We start from the raw sequence: 14,123 nt of genomic DNA on the forward strand, positions 1-14,123 counted from the left end.
TCCATAATCTTCCTTTTTCCCCCTCAGTTCTCCCCGATTCTGTCTTCACTCCCCGCTTCACAAGCTCCAGGCTGGTGAACCCGGGAATGTGAATTCTGGCACAGATCGCCAGTGAAGTGCGGGGATCGCAGCTTCATAGCCTGGCTGTTTCTGTGTCTGTCAATGACAGATTCCCGTGTGAAGAGATGATCAGCGGAGAACATGTTCTCCCCCGATCATTTCTGTTTCATAAACTGAGAATGATCGGAAATGAGCTGTGATCAGCAGGATCACTGCTCATCTCCGTTTCATAAAAGGACACCTCAATCCCTTATTTGCTTTCTAATAGGGATGAGCCATATGGGAGGGGTTCAGTTTTTAGGAGGTTCAGCCAACCCAGCATGAAGTCCCCAAACCCCAAAGTGAGTGATGAACCCTAATGGAGTCCATGGAAAGTGAAGCTAGCTATTTTTGTTGTCTTTTTCCAGGCTGCTTGACGATACATTGAAAAAAAAAAAAAAGGGCACGAGGATCATCTGGGCACTGCCATGGGGGAAATCCTCGGAAATGTATCAACACAAATAATTAAAAAAAAAACACCATTCAGTGGGAAGAGGGTAGTTTTATAGGGCTTAAAGGACAACACATTGAAAATACACAAATCAAGCCTTAAAACTGCACATCAGGTTACAGAACAGTACGTTCGGCTCTAGTTACCTTCTTCAACGGCCGGCCACACAGCACATGAGGGAGGAGGTGGGTGGAGCCAGTCTTCTTGGCACGGAGGAGAGGAGGACGAGCCGAAGAGGAGGATCCTCCTCCGCTGTGCATGATGGGTCCTGAACGTCACTGGTTGCTAGGTGCCAATCGGGCTGGCCTTCCCTAGCAACCAGTGCAGCGGAGAGATAGTCGAGGCACACCAAAGCAGGGGGGGTCAAGTCAGTGCAAGTCATAGGTCGCAAGTCAAAGTCAAGTCGCAAGTCATAGGTCGCAAGTCAAAGTCAAGTCGAGTCATTTAATTAATTCTGTCAAGCAAGTCGCAAGTCCTCAAAAAGGTGACTCGAGTCTGACTCGAGTCAAGTCTTGTAACTCGAGTCCCCCACCTCTGGTGCTTGACGTGCCATTGACGCATGCTTGACGTGCGCTTGAATGCATTTTGCACTGCGTTTGCAGTGCATTTTTTACAAGTTTTCGATCTTGGTTTTCTTGGCTTAAGTGCCGGTTCACACTATTGCCATGCGGGAACACTGCAAATACACTGCGTGTTCCCGCATCGCATCCGCAGAGCAGGCAGTTCACACTGCCATATGCAATACGCTGGGGGTGTCAATTCAAAGTTAATGACACCCCCAGATCAGATCGCATATCGCAGTGCGATCTGAGAGTTCACACAGAAATCGGATTGCACTCGTGTGAACCACCATGCCATCCGATTCTGCTGCGGACCAAAAAAAGGGTCCTTGTGCGACTTCACTGCAATTGTGTTGCGAATTCAGCCATACAAACTGTATGGCTGAATTAGCACCGCACAGACATCGCATGTGATTTTAGGAGCAGTGCGCTCCGAATTACATGCGATGTCTGTGATCGCATTAGTGTGAACCGGCACTAAAGGGGTGCGGTGCAGTGCATTTGAAGCGCATTTGTAGCGCAATTTTAGCGCATCCAATTGCAGCCAACTACATCCAACTGCATTCAGTGTGAAAGGGCCCTAGGGGCCTGTTCACACCAGAAACTGCACATAACTGCGCATTTTTGACTGCCTGTTTACATGCATTTTAAGCACGTTTGAAGCGTGCTTGACACATGCTTGAATGTGTTTTGTGCTGCGTTTAGCACTTCATTTGAAAAGCATTTTTATATTCATTTTTGGGCTTGGCTTCCTTGGCCTAAGGGTCCATTTATACCAGAAACTGCACATAATTGCGCATTTTGGACTGCATTTTTACACGCATTTAAAATGTGTTTGAAGCGCGCTTGATGTGCACTTGACGCGTGCTTGGGTGCATTTTGTGCTGTGTTTGCAGTGCATTTTTCGATACGTTTTTGGGCCTAGCTTTCTTGGCTTAAAGGGGCACTAGTGCAGTGCGTTTGAAGCATGTTTGTATAGCGTTCCCTGCATTTGCGGTGTAGAAAAATACAGCATGCGCTACTTTTTTAACTGCGCTGAACTGCACTGCAATGATGTGAGCTATGCCCATAGTATTGTCTTGATTTTGGGCTGTCTATCCAGTTAGAGTGCAGTTCAAAATGCATCCATCTGCAGCCAACTGCGTTCAGTATGAAAGGGCCCTAAAGGGGTGCAGTGCGGTGCAGGAGGGGCGCGTTGGAAGCATGTTTGTGGCGCGTTCCCTGCATTTGCAGTGCAGAAATTAGTGTCACTGATGGGCATTGACTGGTGTCACTGATGTGCACTGTTTTTACTTTAGGCCCCTTTCACACATGGGAGTCCGTCGGCGGACTCGGTTTTTCTCAGCGGGTGGATGGCAGCAGTGTCTCCGCTCTGTGTGCGGAGACAGCTGTCAGATCCCCACTTTACTCTATGGGGGAATCGGATGAGAACGGACCGCCTGACCATTCTCATCCGATCCGCTGGATGGAAAATAGGGTTTCTATCCGTCCAGATTTGACAGAATGGATCGGATCGGATGTCAGTGGACATGTCTCCGCTGACATCCGAAGCCCCATAGAGATGCATGGGGCGTCCGTTCAGATCTGCCTGAAAAACGGACAGGCGGCTCTGAACGTTCCGCTAGTGTGAAAGGGGCCTTACTATAATCAGAGCACTGATGATCAGTGCCCTGATTACCTGTCCTATACTCCCCTTTGAGGAGTAGCCGGTGATCGGCTCTCCTCCCCACACACCCTGACAATGTGAGGCGAGGAGCGCCAATAAATGGCACTTCCTCATTTACATGTGACAGGCTGTGATTGGACACAGCCGAATACATGGGTAAAAAAACACATCATTGGCTCTTTACCAAGATCGGGGTTGCGCCGTGCCCTAGGAACACGGCGCCCGCGATTGCTGCACGCTCCAAGAGCGCCCGTTCCCGGGCGCCGTCATACTAGTGGTGGCCCATCCATTGGGGGCGCAGGGGCGTCGCCCCCCCCTATCCATGCGTCCGGCCCCCTAATCTACATGCAGGGCGCCCGCCGGATGCACGGATTCCAATGGGGTTTTTTTTTTTTTTTTAAGCACGTGATAAGCACGTGATTGGAGCCAGAGGCTCTAATAGGATTCAAAAAAGGGTGGGCTCGGGGGGGCAGAGCACTGCCCCCCGAGCCCAGCCAGTTGTATGACTATAGCGAATGAATATTCACTATTATCACACTGATTCTCCTCCCATCCAATCAGGAAGCAGGTCCTGAGACCTGTTTCCCAATTGGCCGAAAGGAGAGGCCATTCTATTGGCCAAGGAGAAAGGAGACGCAGGGGAAGCCGCCGCTGCCTGCCCTCCACGTCAGTCCAGGGTGAGTGAGACGGCGAGGGGGGGGGGGGGGGGTTTGATATGGTATGCGAGCTGGTAGTGGTCCAGGGGGGGGGGGGGTATGGTGTGGTCCGTCTGCTGCCCCCCCCCCCCCGGCCCAGAGGGCCGCTCTGCCGTCATTTGACGGTAGGCAGGCGGCAAGTAGTTAAGTTCATGTTTTTTCCAATCAGTTGTACGGAAATTATATATATTCCCATTTTTTCCATGTGGTTTTGTTTGATAATTTGTATTTTCTTGTGCCACCATTTTTTCCTTGAATAAAAATAGTTTGTAAACAAAAAAATATATAAATAAAGTTTTTGCAATCCTGGTTATGGAGGTGGGGGACGAATTCTGAGGTAGCTGGGAATGGCTGCAATTTCTTCACCATTCTCACTCTTTGCACTACCTTGCTAACTAAAACCACAGGTGTAAAGCATAGACTGGCACACAGGGTGCTAGGCAGCAGTGGCAGGTGTCCCTAGGAATTGTTATGGGAGGGAGGGATTTGTAGGGACACACACATATACAGTATATATTTGCTGTATAGTAACAATAGAGTAGCAGTGAGGAGGGAAGGGAAGGAAAAGTGCGGGAGTTGGGGGAGCCGGCCGGTGTGTGTGCTCGGGAGGGAGGCGGGACAGTGCTGAGGAGAGCAGGGACAGGGACACAACTCTCTGCTTCCCAATACATTACATACAGGCAGGCAGAGAGCTGTGTATGATACATAGCACCTCACACCTCACCACACCATGGCTGCTAAAAACCACACCGAGCACAGGAAAATTTCACAGCTGCAGACCAAGGTATTCATTTCACTTAACTCTCCATTCATTTCATCTGAAAACCTTTTCTGCTTTTATTGCACGCTTTTTTCTTATTTGCATCCCCCGCTGGACATGATTTGTGAGGTAAGTTCGGGAAGGTGTATGAAGTCTCATTAGAAATGTGCTGTGATGTGAGGTATTGCCATTCATAGTGCACACAGCACTTCCCATGGCCGTGTGTGTAGTGACTGGCATGAGGCTTCGGTTACCATGGAGACAAGCTTGGCTGGGGCTGCAGTTATAGAGTACGTCTCTACCACTAGCTAAACCGACTCTGGGCCCCTGGAAAGTTGAAACTCCGGTTTGCCCCCCATAGCAGGTAGGTCTGATTTGACTGGAAAACAGCATTTTTCTTTTTTTTTTAAAAAACGCCAATTTCTGAAAGTCACACAGAAAACAATTGTTTTTTATGTGCCCTGTTCACCCTTCACCCCTTCTGGACCACAAGGTTTTACCCCCTTAATGACAAGGCCATTTTTGCATTACTTTAACTGACGATTGCGCCATCGTGCGACGCTGTACCCAAATAAAATTGATGTCCTTTTTGTTTCCACACATAGAGCTATCTTTTGGTGGTATTTCATCACCCCTGCGGTTCTTATTTTTTGCGCTATAAACAAAAAAAAAAAAGTGACAATTCTGAAAAGAAAAAAAAAAAAAAAAAATATTTTTTACTTTCTGCTATAAAACACAGCCAATAATTAAAAAAATGAAAAAATCTATTTTCTTTTTTATCATTTTAGGCCAATATGTATTGTGCTATATATTTTTGGTTAGAAAAATCCCAATAAGTGTGTATTGATTGGTTTGCGCAAAAGTTATCGCGTCTACAAGCTAGGGGATAGATTTATGGCATTTTTATTTATTTATTTATTTTTGTACTAGTAATGGCGGCGATCAGCAATTTTGAGCGGGACTGCGAAATTGCAGCAGACAGATCGGACACCTAACTGACACTTTTGGGGGGACCAGTGAAATTACTACAGTATTCAGTGCTAAAAATATGTACTAATGACACTGGTAGGGAAGGGGTTACACCGGCGGTGATCAAAGGGTTGTGTCCCTAGGGGGTGCTTGCTAACTGTGTGGGGGATGGACTCACTAGATATACTTAGAGACCTGTGTTCCTAAATAGCAGGAACACAGGATCCCGGTGCAGAACATTTGTACAGCTTAATCACATGCTGTGTTTAACCACTTGCCGACCGCCAGCAGTACATATACTGCGGCAGGTCGGCTCTATTGCGCAAAACAACGTACCTTTACTTTGCTTTGTGCAATAGCTAGTGGGGGAGATGCAATAGCCAGAGGGAGAGCTAATCAGCGGGTCCGGCGGGTTTGCGATGTCCATTGGCCACCCGCGATTGTTCCCCATGGAGACAAAACGGCGGTCTGCCGATGTGAACAAGGCTGGTAGACATCGCATCCGCCAGACCCGCTGATTGGCTCTCTCTCTGGCCATTGCATCACCCCCACTGGCTATTGCACGAAGCAACATACGGGTTAGTCGTTTTGCGCAATAGAGCCGACCTGCCGCAGTATATGTACTGCTCTTGGTCGGCAAGTGGTTAAACACAGCATGCGATTAAGCTGTACAAATGCTGCGAATACGTTGCCGCACTTTACGGCCGCAGCAAAAATGAAACAGCATGATGAATTAAGACTCAATTCACACTTGTACAGCAACTTTGACGGAACATGGGATGGGAGCAAATTGGATGTGACTTATTGTCCTTCTGCAAAGTCAGACCCACCGTTGCATTGTATAACATTCAGGTACGACTTTCAGGCAACTTTTGAGGGCTAACATTAAAGTCTGTGACCCTCAGGTTGCATGAAAGTCAGACTAAAGTAGTGCATGAACTACTTTGAAATCGCTGCAACTTTTAGTCGCATATATATATATATATATATATATATATATATATATATATATATATGGTTGTCATTGGAAAACATGAGGTACGACTTGCCTTGCATCTTTGAAGTCGCACAAGTGTAAGGCTCGGTCCACACTTGAAACTGATGCAGCTGACAGCAGGGGTTCGGTGCGCCCCTGTTTTCTGTTTCAGGAATGAATCAGGCCTGAATTTTTACCTGAATTCGGACCTGAAACAGAGCCAAAGACACACAGGACCCCTGTGCAATTTGCTCGGCAGCCGCCACTAAGATGTGTGAACCGTCTCCATTGAGAGCCAATCATAGTCTCCTGTCATGAATTTGATGCATGGAAACCTGCATCCAAGTCAAATAAGTGTGAACCCAGCCTCAATGGGGTGTAATGAAGGTCTGTGGAGCCACCAATTGTGGCATAGTAGCGCAACATTTAAAGGGTTACATTATATGTTGAGGTAGCAACATATCGCCTCCTTGCCACCTTCCATGCCGCCTGTAAAGCTCCTCAGAAAAGCGATCCGGGCACAGTTTACTTTTCTGAGGAGCAGCAGTCTTTGCCACATATCGAAATGAGCCCTGAAAGCACCATGCAATTCAGGTAAGTGGGCATGTTTTAGAGAATGTGACCATGTTTCAAGTTATACCCTAAAGCCGACCAGAGATGATACGAGTTTCTGACCAGAATCAGCACTTTCTGCACGGTAAAATGCTGCGTTTTACCATGCAGGTAGCCAGAAGTAAAAGAATTTTGGTTAAGCTTATTATTTCTGGCTATGTTTTATGCTGCACCATATATTTAGGCCTTGTTTACACGGTGGGGGATGGTAATTATAGGCAGTTGAGTCACTGCACTGTACCCCGAGTAAGCACCCAACTGAAGGTAACATGGCAGGTTAGTTCACACCTAGGTTAGTTCACTCTGCCACAGTGTGACCTGAGAAAAAATGATACTGCTGGTTGTATATGGTAGGCAGTACTATATCCAAAGTTGGGACTGCACTACAACCACCTGTAAAGAAGGCAGTTTCGGCATGTCAATGTGGTCTGTGAAGGGTTAACACAGGCTGTGAGGAGCTGACATACCTCTGAGCCACTTGTCAAATGCCTCTGAAAAGGAATCCTCTGCAGATCACTTTGGAGAGGGGTGCCAAATACAGTTGCAAGTGTAAATGAGCCTTTAAAGCGGAACTTCACTAAAAAGGTGAAGTTTCTTTTCTTTGCACCCCCCCCCCTTTAGATTTTGGATTTTTCTGGGGGAGGGGGGGGGAGAAGGTACCTTGTTTTGACAGGTACCCACTCCCACTTCCAGTCAGATTGCCCCCTCCTTCCCCAGAAGCCTTCCAGGACACATCACAGGTCCAAGAAGACTGCGGAACCATTCACAAAGTGCAGCGCGGCTCACACATGAGCAGTGGAAACCGGCTGTGAAGCCTTACTTAAAGTGAAGCTCCAGCACCCCCTCCACCTCCAAAAATTAAAAGTCAGCAGCTATAAATATTATAGCTGACCTTTAATATAAGGACACTTGCCTGTCCAGGGATTCCACAATGTCGGAACCCCAGCCAATTTTTCAGTCGGCTCTCGGGTGCTGCCGCCACCATTTCTTGTAAGGGAAACCTTCACGCCCCATTAACTACTGCGCATGCTCGAAACGTGCTGCGCTTTCTGAACGACCCGGCAGCGGTGGAAGTAGAAGGGGGGCCAAACTTCAGGGGACCTTGCCACAGTGAGATTTCCAGGAAGTGGGGACGGGTACCTGTCAAAAACAGGTACCCGCCCCCCCCCCCAAAAAAAAAGTGCAAAATATGGCAGCAGAGGGGGAGGGGGGAGGAAACAAATAAGCAGAGCTTCCCCTTTTGGGTGGAGAATCGCTTTAAGATGCTGGCACCTGGACCTAAAGCTGATTAAAGAATCGGCCCTGGTGAGGACATTGCTGGATCTCTGGACAGGTAAGTGTCCTTTTATTAAAAGTCAGCCCATACAGTATTTTTAGCTGCTGACTTTTATTTTTTCGGGGGGGGGGGGGGGGGGACTGGAGCTTCTCTTTAAGCTGGTCATAGATGATTTAAACCATTTAAGAGCAGGCTGATTGTACCCAAGTCAATCCATCAAACGTCTTGGGTACAACCAGTATGTCAGATTTTTAGGATGTGATTATTGCCAGTGGCTATAGCCTTTAGCAATAATTACTGTTCTCCTGACAGGAGGGAATTGAACGATTTTCTTTCCTGCAACCACGGAAAGAAAATTGTATCGTCTATAGCCAGATTTAGGGTGTAAATTGAAAAAAGGTCACATTTCCTAAAACATCCCCACTTATCTGAATCACAGGGTGCTTCTCCCTTTCAACCTTCTGTCAGTGTTTGAATTCAGAGCAACTATGCAGGCAGAATATTCACCATTCTATTCTCAGGGATCTGTGAATGGGAAGACTACAAGGCCCGTCTTCCACCACAGCAGATGGACTCCTAGATCTCAAAAGTGTGCTGAAATCACTGCAGTTGTAGTCTAGTATTTGTTTCCTGCAGCCCGGAACGGAAGGTCTGGTACCACCGTATAAACCTGTGGTTGGCAAACAATGCAGGAGTCTTTGGATTGCAGTCATGATGCACTGATCACAGTTGTAATGCTCTGCAGGGTTTAATGCAAAATATCAATAAATGCACTTTTTTTTTTTTGCTAACATGGGTAAATGTATTTCATTTTTGCAAAAGGTGGACTGTGCTTTCAAACATGATTAGGCTACGTTTACATGTAGGCGGTTTTCAATGGCCCCTGTTCACATCTGAGCATTCCGACGCCCTGAGCAAAATGCCCGATGCTCCAAAAAGTACATGAGCTTCTTTTTGGGCAGATTACAGGCGTTTTGGCCCCATAGACTTCAATGTAAACGCTGGAAAGGTGATTTAGAGCGTTTTACAGACATTTTGTAGCTGCTGATCTGCTCAACAGCATCTCTCCACCCAGCTCTCCACTCCTTGTCACGCCTCTGCTTTAGCACATGTTCTGCAAAATGGAGGACAGCACTTTACTTTTGGAAGCTGAAGGCTTCATTGCACTAGTGAGGACATATCCATGTGTGTACGATGCAAAGAATGTGCATGACTGCTAAGAAGCATAGGCTCATTTATGAGCAGCTAATAAACCAATACCTTGCCCCCCAAAAAGACACAGAAGCTGATTAAGTTGGAAATAGGGTAAGGGCTCTTTCACACGGGCTTTCCGTATGTCCGCAAATCATCCTATTTTTTTGCGGACATAATGTAAGTCTATGGCATTGCGGATGTCAGCGGAATACCATCCGCTGACATCCGATTTTCCTCCTTTCAGTTCTGTTCCATTTTTTCGAACGGAACAGAACCCTATTTTTCTTCCGTTCAAAAAACGGAAAGGAAGGAAAATCGGATGTCAGCGGTGTCATCCGCTGACATCCGCAATCCCCATAGATTTACATTATGTCCGCATATCATCCGCAAACGGATGGGATGATATACAGACCTACGGAGCGGATGACAGAAATGTCATCCGCTCCGTGAAAAAAAAAAAAAAAAAGGACCGCAGCGGAGCTCTCACACGGAAAGCCCGTGTGAAAGAGGCCTAAGGCTACAGCTTTATTGAACTTTGCAAAAGTAACAACTTTCCAAATGTATCAAACAACAATGCCAGTCACAGTTCTACCGTGAGCACCCATAAAACATAAACTTACATAGTCTGAGAGACCTGTCCTTACCATCAGTTCCAGACAGACATTAGACTGACCCCAGAATTTAACATGAGGGCATAGCCCATAAAGCAACATCAATTGCTGGCAAGGTCAAAACCGCCAATAAAGCTGTGACAAAACATCACAACGGGCAGGGGGTGGGCAACTCTTCTAACAGCAGGATCTCCTCAGAGCAAATGGATGTGCCCCAGCGTAGCCTTTTCCTAGAGCTCAGGCTCCACCCAGTCACCTCAGGTCTTTGTACCCAATCCCAAGGGAGTTACTTAACTTCTTCTCTTGTAGGCTCACACCCACAGTGATGCCATGCTTCCAGCAGTCAAGGCTCCCTTTCCCTAAAGGAGGTTCAAGGGGCCTTCATTACAAGAATCGTCTGTATTGTAAGAATTTCTCCTCATGCACACGAAGGTCATCATACATTGCGCAGAACTGTCCACGCTAGCGATCACAGAATGGACCCAGTATTGTCGATCCCTCGCTTCCTCCTCTTCCTCCAGCATCAGAAGTGCAACTGGTGCACAAAACAGAAATCTGTATTTGTCGGCCATTTTAAAGACAAAAAGCAGGAGAGCACACCGTAACACAACCTCACACAGACACCAAACACCACCACAAAATCCTGAGGAGGAGGTCCCCTTTTTTAATGTGAATGTTGTAAAAAAAAACACGCTGCTTTTCATTGGTCACCTAAACTCGTATGACTACACAAAAACACCTATAAAAACGCCTGTAAAACGCTTGTTAAAAGGCCTGGAAAACGCCTGAAAAATGCCTATAAAATAGCAACGCCTAGATGTGAACGTAGCCTTAGTGTTTTGGAGAGTATTGAATAAAGTTTTTCATCATTTTAGTTTTTAGAATGTGTTCTTCCCCTATTGTGAAATAATTAGCTGATTGTGAATAGTAAAACTAGGGAAGTGGTAAATTGCAATGGTGAACAGGATCATTGAACAAGGTGTTTATAAATATGGTGGAACCCCCCCCCCCCCCCAAAAAAAAAAAAAAAAAAAAAAAAGAGCTAAAAGAAAAATTGCTATTTATAAAAAAGCCTTGTTGAGATTGTTTTTTTTTTTTTTTTTTTTTTCATTTTGTCTACAAGTATTATGGACAGTGCACTCATATGACTACAGTCACCTCATTGCCGGAAAGTTCAGAGACTCCTAGACACCAGACACTCCTTAAGGCCCCATTCACATCTCAGAATATCAGAATCGTGGGCAGAATTGCATGAAGCATCTCAACTCCTTCTATTCAAGTCTATAGTAATGCACTATAAACCCACTAGCATGTGCTTGCAGCGAGTTTGTGATGTGTTTGCGGAGAGTTTTCAGGGAGTTAAGCCCCGTACACACGTACCGATTGTCGGCGTAAAGATTCGGCCGACGACCGATCGGCCGATTGTAGGCTTGTTAGTATGATGCTTCCGACAGCCGACAGCGCACTTTCGGCCGAAAAGAATCTGTCGTGCAAGCATTAAAATTTTTGTTGGCCAACACCAGAACGGCCGATTGTTCGCCAGTCAGTACAGATTTCGGCCGACAGACAGCAGATTTGCAAGACTGGGCATGCTCATAAAAGAAAAAACACACGGAAAGTTAACCATCACATGACATCACTTCTGCAGTCGGCTGTTGTTGGCCGACAAAATTCGTGTGCAGTTTTTTGCAGTTTTCAACAGACACGACAGCCCTGGACAAAAGACGGCCGATCGTTCGGTCGACGATCGGTACGTGTGTACGGGGCTTTAGGCCTTCTTTACAGCAGCCAAGAAAAAACCCAGGCATCTGCATAGGTGTGTTTTTAACATCTGCCAAATTCGTGTCAAAAGCATATAGGGCATTTGGGGAGAGTTTTTAACTTGCCTTTAATGTGAGTTAAAAAGTAATGCAAACACATTGAACAACTCGCATTAACTCTATAGGAGTGTTTGTTACAAGTCAGTATTTTGGGCAAGTGTGAACGGCTTATTTCCGTCAATGAATACTGCTACAATTTTCGTGCTTTCAGATTTGAATGCACAAGTCCTTGTGTAGGTTGTTTGTAACTTTATGCATTGACAAGAAATCCAGATGTAATTCTCAGATGGAATATCATATTTATATACAGATAGCTTCAGACAATTTGTGTACTTATCTGGAGATAATACAGACAAGATCATACTTCATGTTGTGTTATTACATATCTGGTTGATCAGGTGCATAAGGATTGCTGCATTATACTGCCATCTTCTCCTGGTGTATGTGGATCCGGCAGCCAAAATGTATCAAAGCATTTCAGTTACATTGTTTCTGTAATGTTTCTTTACTGAGAAAAGGGTTACGTCCCACTGTTGTTCTTGCTTGAAAATGACCATAATGAGCTTTGGTCTTTGATCTGCTCCTTCTGTTCACCTACAGTGACACACTGGTCTTCTGTCCTGTCTGACTCCAGTTCACAAAAAAAGATTCCCTCCATTGTCTGGATGTAGTTTTAGATTTAGCAGACTATCTTTCAATCACTGCTTCTCTCGGGAATGCTGATTCCCTTCTTACAATCCTGGATGGACCCTGAAACCGTGCTCTGGCTTCTTGTTCCACCATCTCTAGGTGGCTCAGACAGTCCATTCAGTCCAGTAAAGTTTTCACCATCAATAAATTGTTTCTCAAGATTTGGAAGGCTGCCACCTGGTCCTTGTTTCACACAGTCAAGTTCTCCAAGGTGGCTTTTGTGGCCTTATCTGAAGCCAGGTTCGGGCATAAGGTGCTTCAGGTGGCTCTGAGCTTCAGGCAGTCCCTAGTTTTCTGCTGTTTTCTTGGGCCTGTTAGCAGGTGTTTGCCGAGTTGCCCACCCTTTGGTTGGACTGCTTCTGGATGTCTCAAAGGAGGTTCTCAGGTCTGTTTTGCTACAAAACTGAAACATGCTGGTATGAGGAGGGGGTTGTCAAACACAGCTATTTACTGCCACCTATATACAGTATATTTAAAGTGTAACTAAAGGCAAACTGTTTTTTTAAATAGTTTTGGATGGAGTGGAGATGGATTAGAACACATGTCAATTTGTATTGCTGTTTGCACCCTTGTTAGAGAGATTCATTCTCTCCACTTGTCCTGTTTACCATTATCATCAAAAAAGTAAAAGAAAATCCCAAATTTTGTGATGTCCCCAGTGGTATTCTGGTAGTCTGGGGTTCACAATGGATCCCCTTAATTTGCAGGGATTTCCTTTCACTTCCTGTTTTGGTTATGGGACAGTGTTAGCTCAATTCTCGTCAGGAGGCAATCACGATGATATTACAGCCCTTCAGTTGCTAACCCCCCCAATAGATAATGAATTTCCCCTCCATCCAGCTGGGAGTTATGACAACACACAGCACTCAAACTTAGTGCAGTCACAACTGTTTATTTCAAGTTTCGTGCTCCCATTTAAAGGATATTTCGGCAGCAGAAACTGCTTGAAACTGGTTACAAGTCATGAGTCAATTTAACAATAGGACATATCTCGCAGAAACAGTTACATGAAAAAGGATTTTGTTTCCTATACACCTGTGTATGTGTGGGGTGTCGTGCGTTTGGAGATTGTGTTTTGTGGGGCAGCCACTCGGTTTGTGTTCAGCTATCATGTGTTAATGTAAGCAATTGTCAATTGTTTATGGGAGGTGTCAGTAATCTCTTATGCAAAGTGTCTTGTAATCTAAATGCTAAATATCCAACTGTCAAGTGTTCAAATGAATGAATGGAGGGTGGTTTAACATGTCGTCTAAATGCAAAATACAGCTGTCTAGTCTGGCTTGTTAAATCTGTAATTGCAGGGGCCACATTCAATCGTAGAATGAGCCCCAACAAAATGTAATATGAAATATAATTTTTGTAAGGCACGTTGATACACTCTTTCAGACAGGAAGTGAAGTTAAATCTCCCCACTGGGGCACAGATAGCAAAAAAATGAACCAACAGGGTTATAACCCTCCTTTACTCTATCCAAAATGAAGAAAAAGGTTTTGCCTATAGTTCGATTTTAAATACATGGTCGCTGGTAGGCATCTTACAGGCATTCTTTAAGCCTTTTGTTGCCTAATAATTTTTTTAAAAATTTTTTTACATGTTTAAAATGCATATTTTTTACACTCTCTGCAAGCTCCTTCATTCGCTCCCCCTCCCCCTGTGCCCCAGGGCTCTTCTCCCCTTCCCTGCCTACCATGTACCATTTACAAAGACAATAGACTTATATTTGTGGTACAAAGTATTTTTTTAA

General features: G+C 45.4%; 1 protein-coding gene across 1 annotated transcript in view; it reads left to right on the plus strand.

Annotated features, from left to right (window-relative positions):
* Positions 1–4,201: 4,201 nt before the first annotated feature.
* Positions 4,202–14,123, plus strand: part of LOC309548144 (uncharacterized protein) — a gene marked incomplete at its 5' end in the record, with an annotated part of 250,508 nt that continues 240,586 nt past the window's right edge. The window contains one exon of the mRNA XM_082248108.1: positions 4,202–4,255. Within this exon, the coding sequence (XP_082104234.1) occupies positions 4,202–4,255 (54 nt within the window). The remainder of the gene's footprint in view (positions 4,256–14,123) is intronic.

Source organism: Pelophylax lessonae, assembly GCF_965119305.1.
Source record: "Pelophylax lessonae genome assembly, chromosome: 2".
NCBI classification, from domain to species: Eukaryota; Metazoa; Chordata; class Amphibia; order Anura; family Ranidae; genus Pelophylax; species Pelophylax lessonae.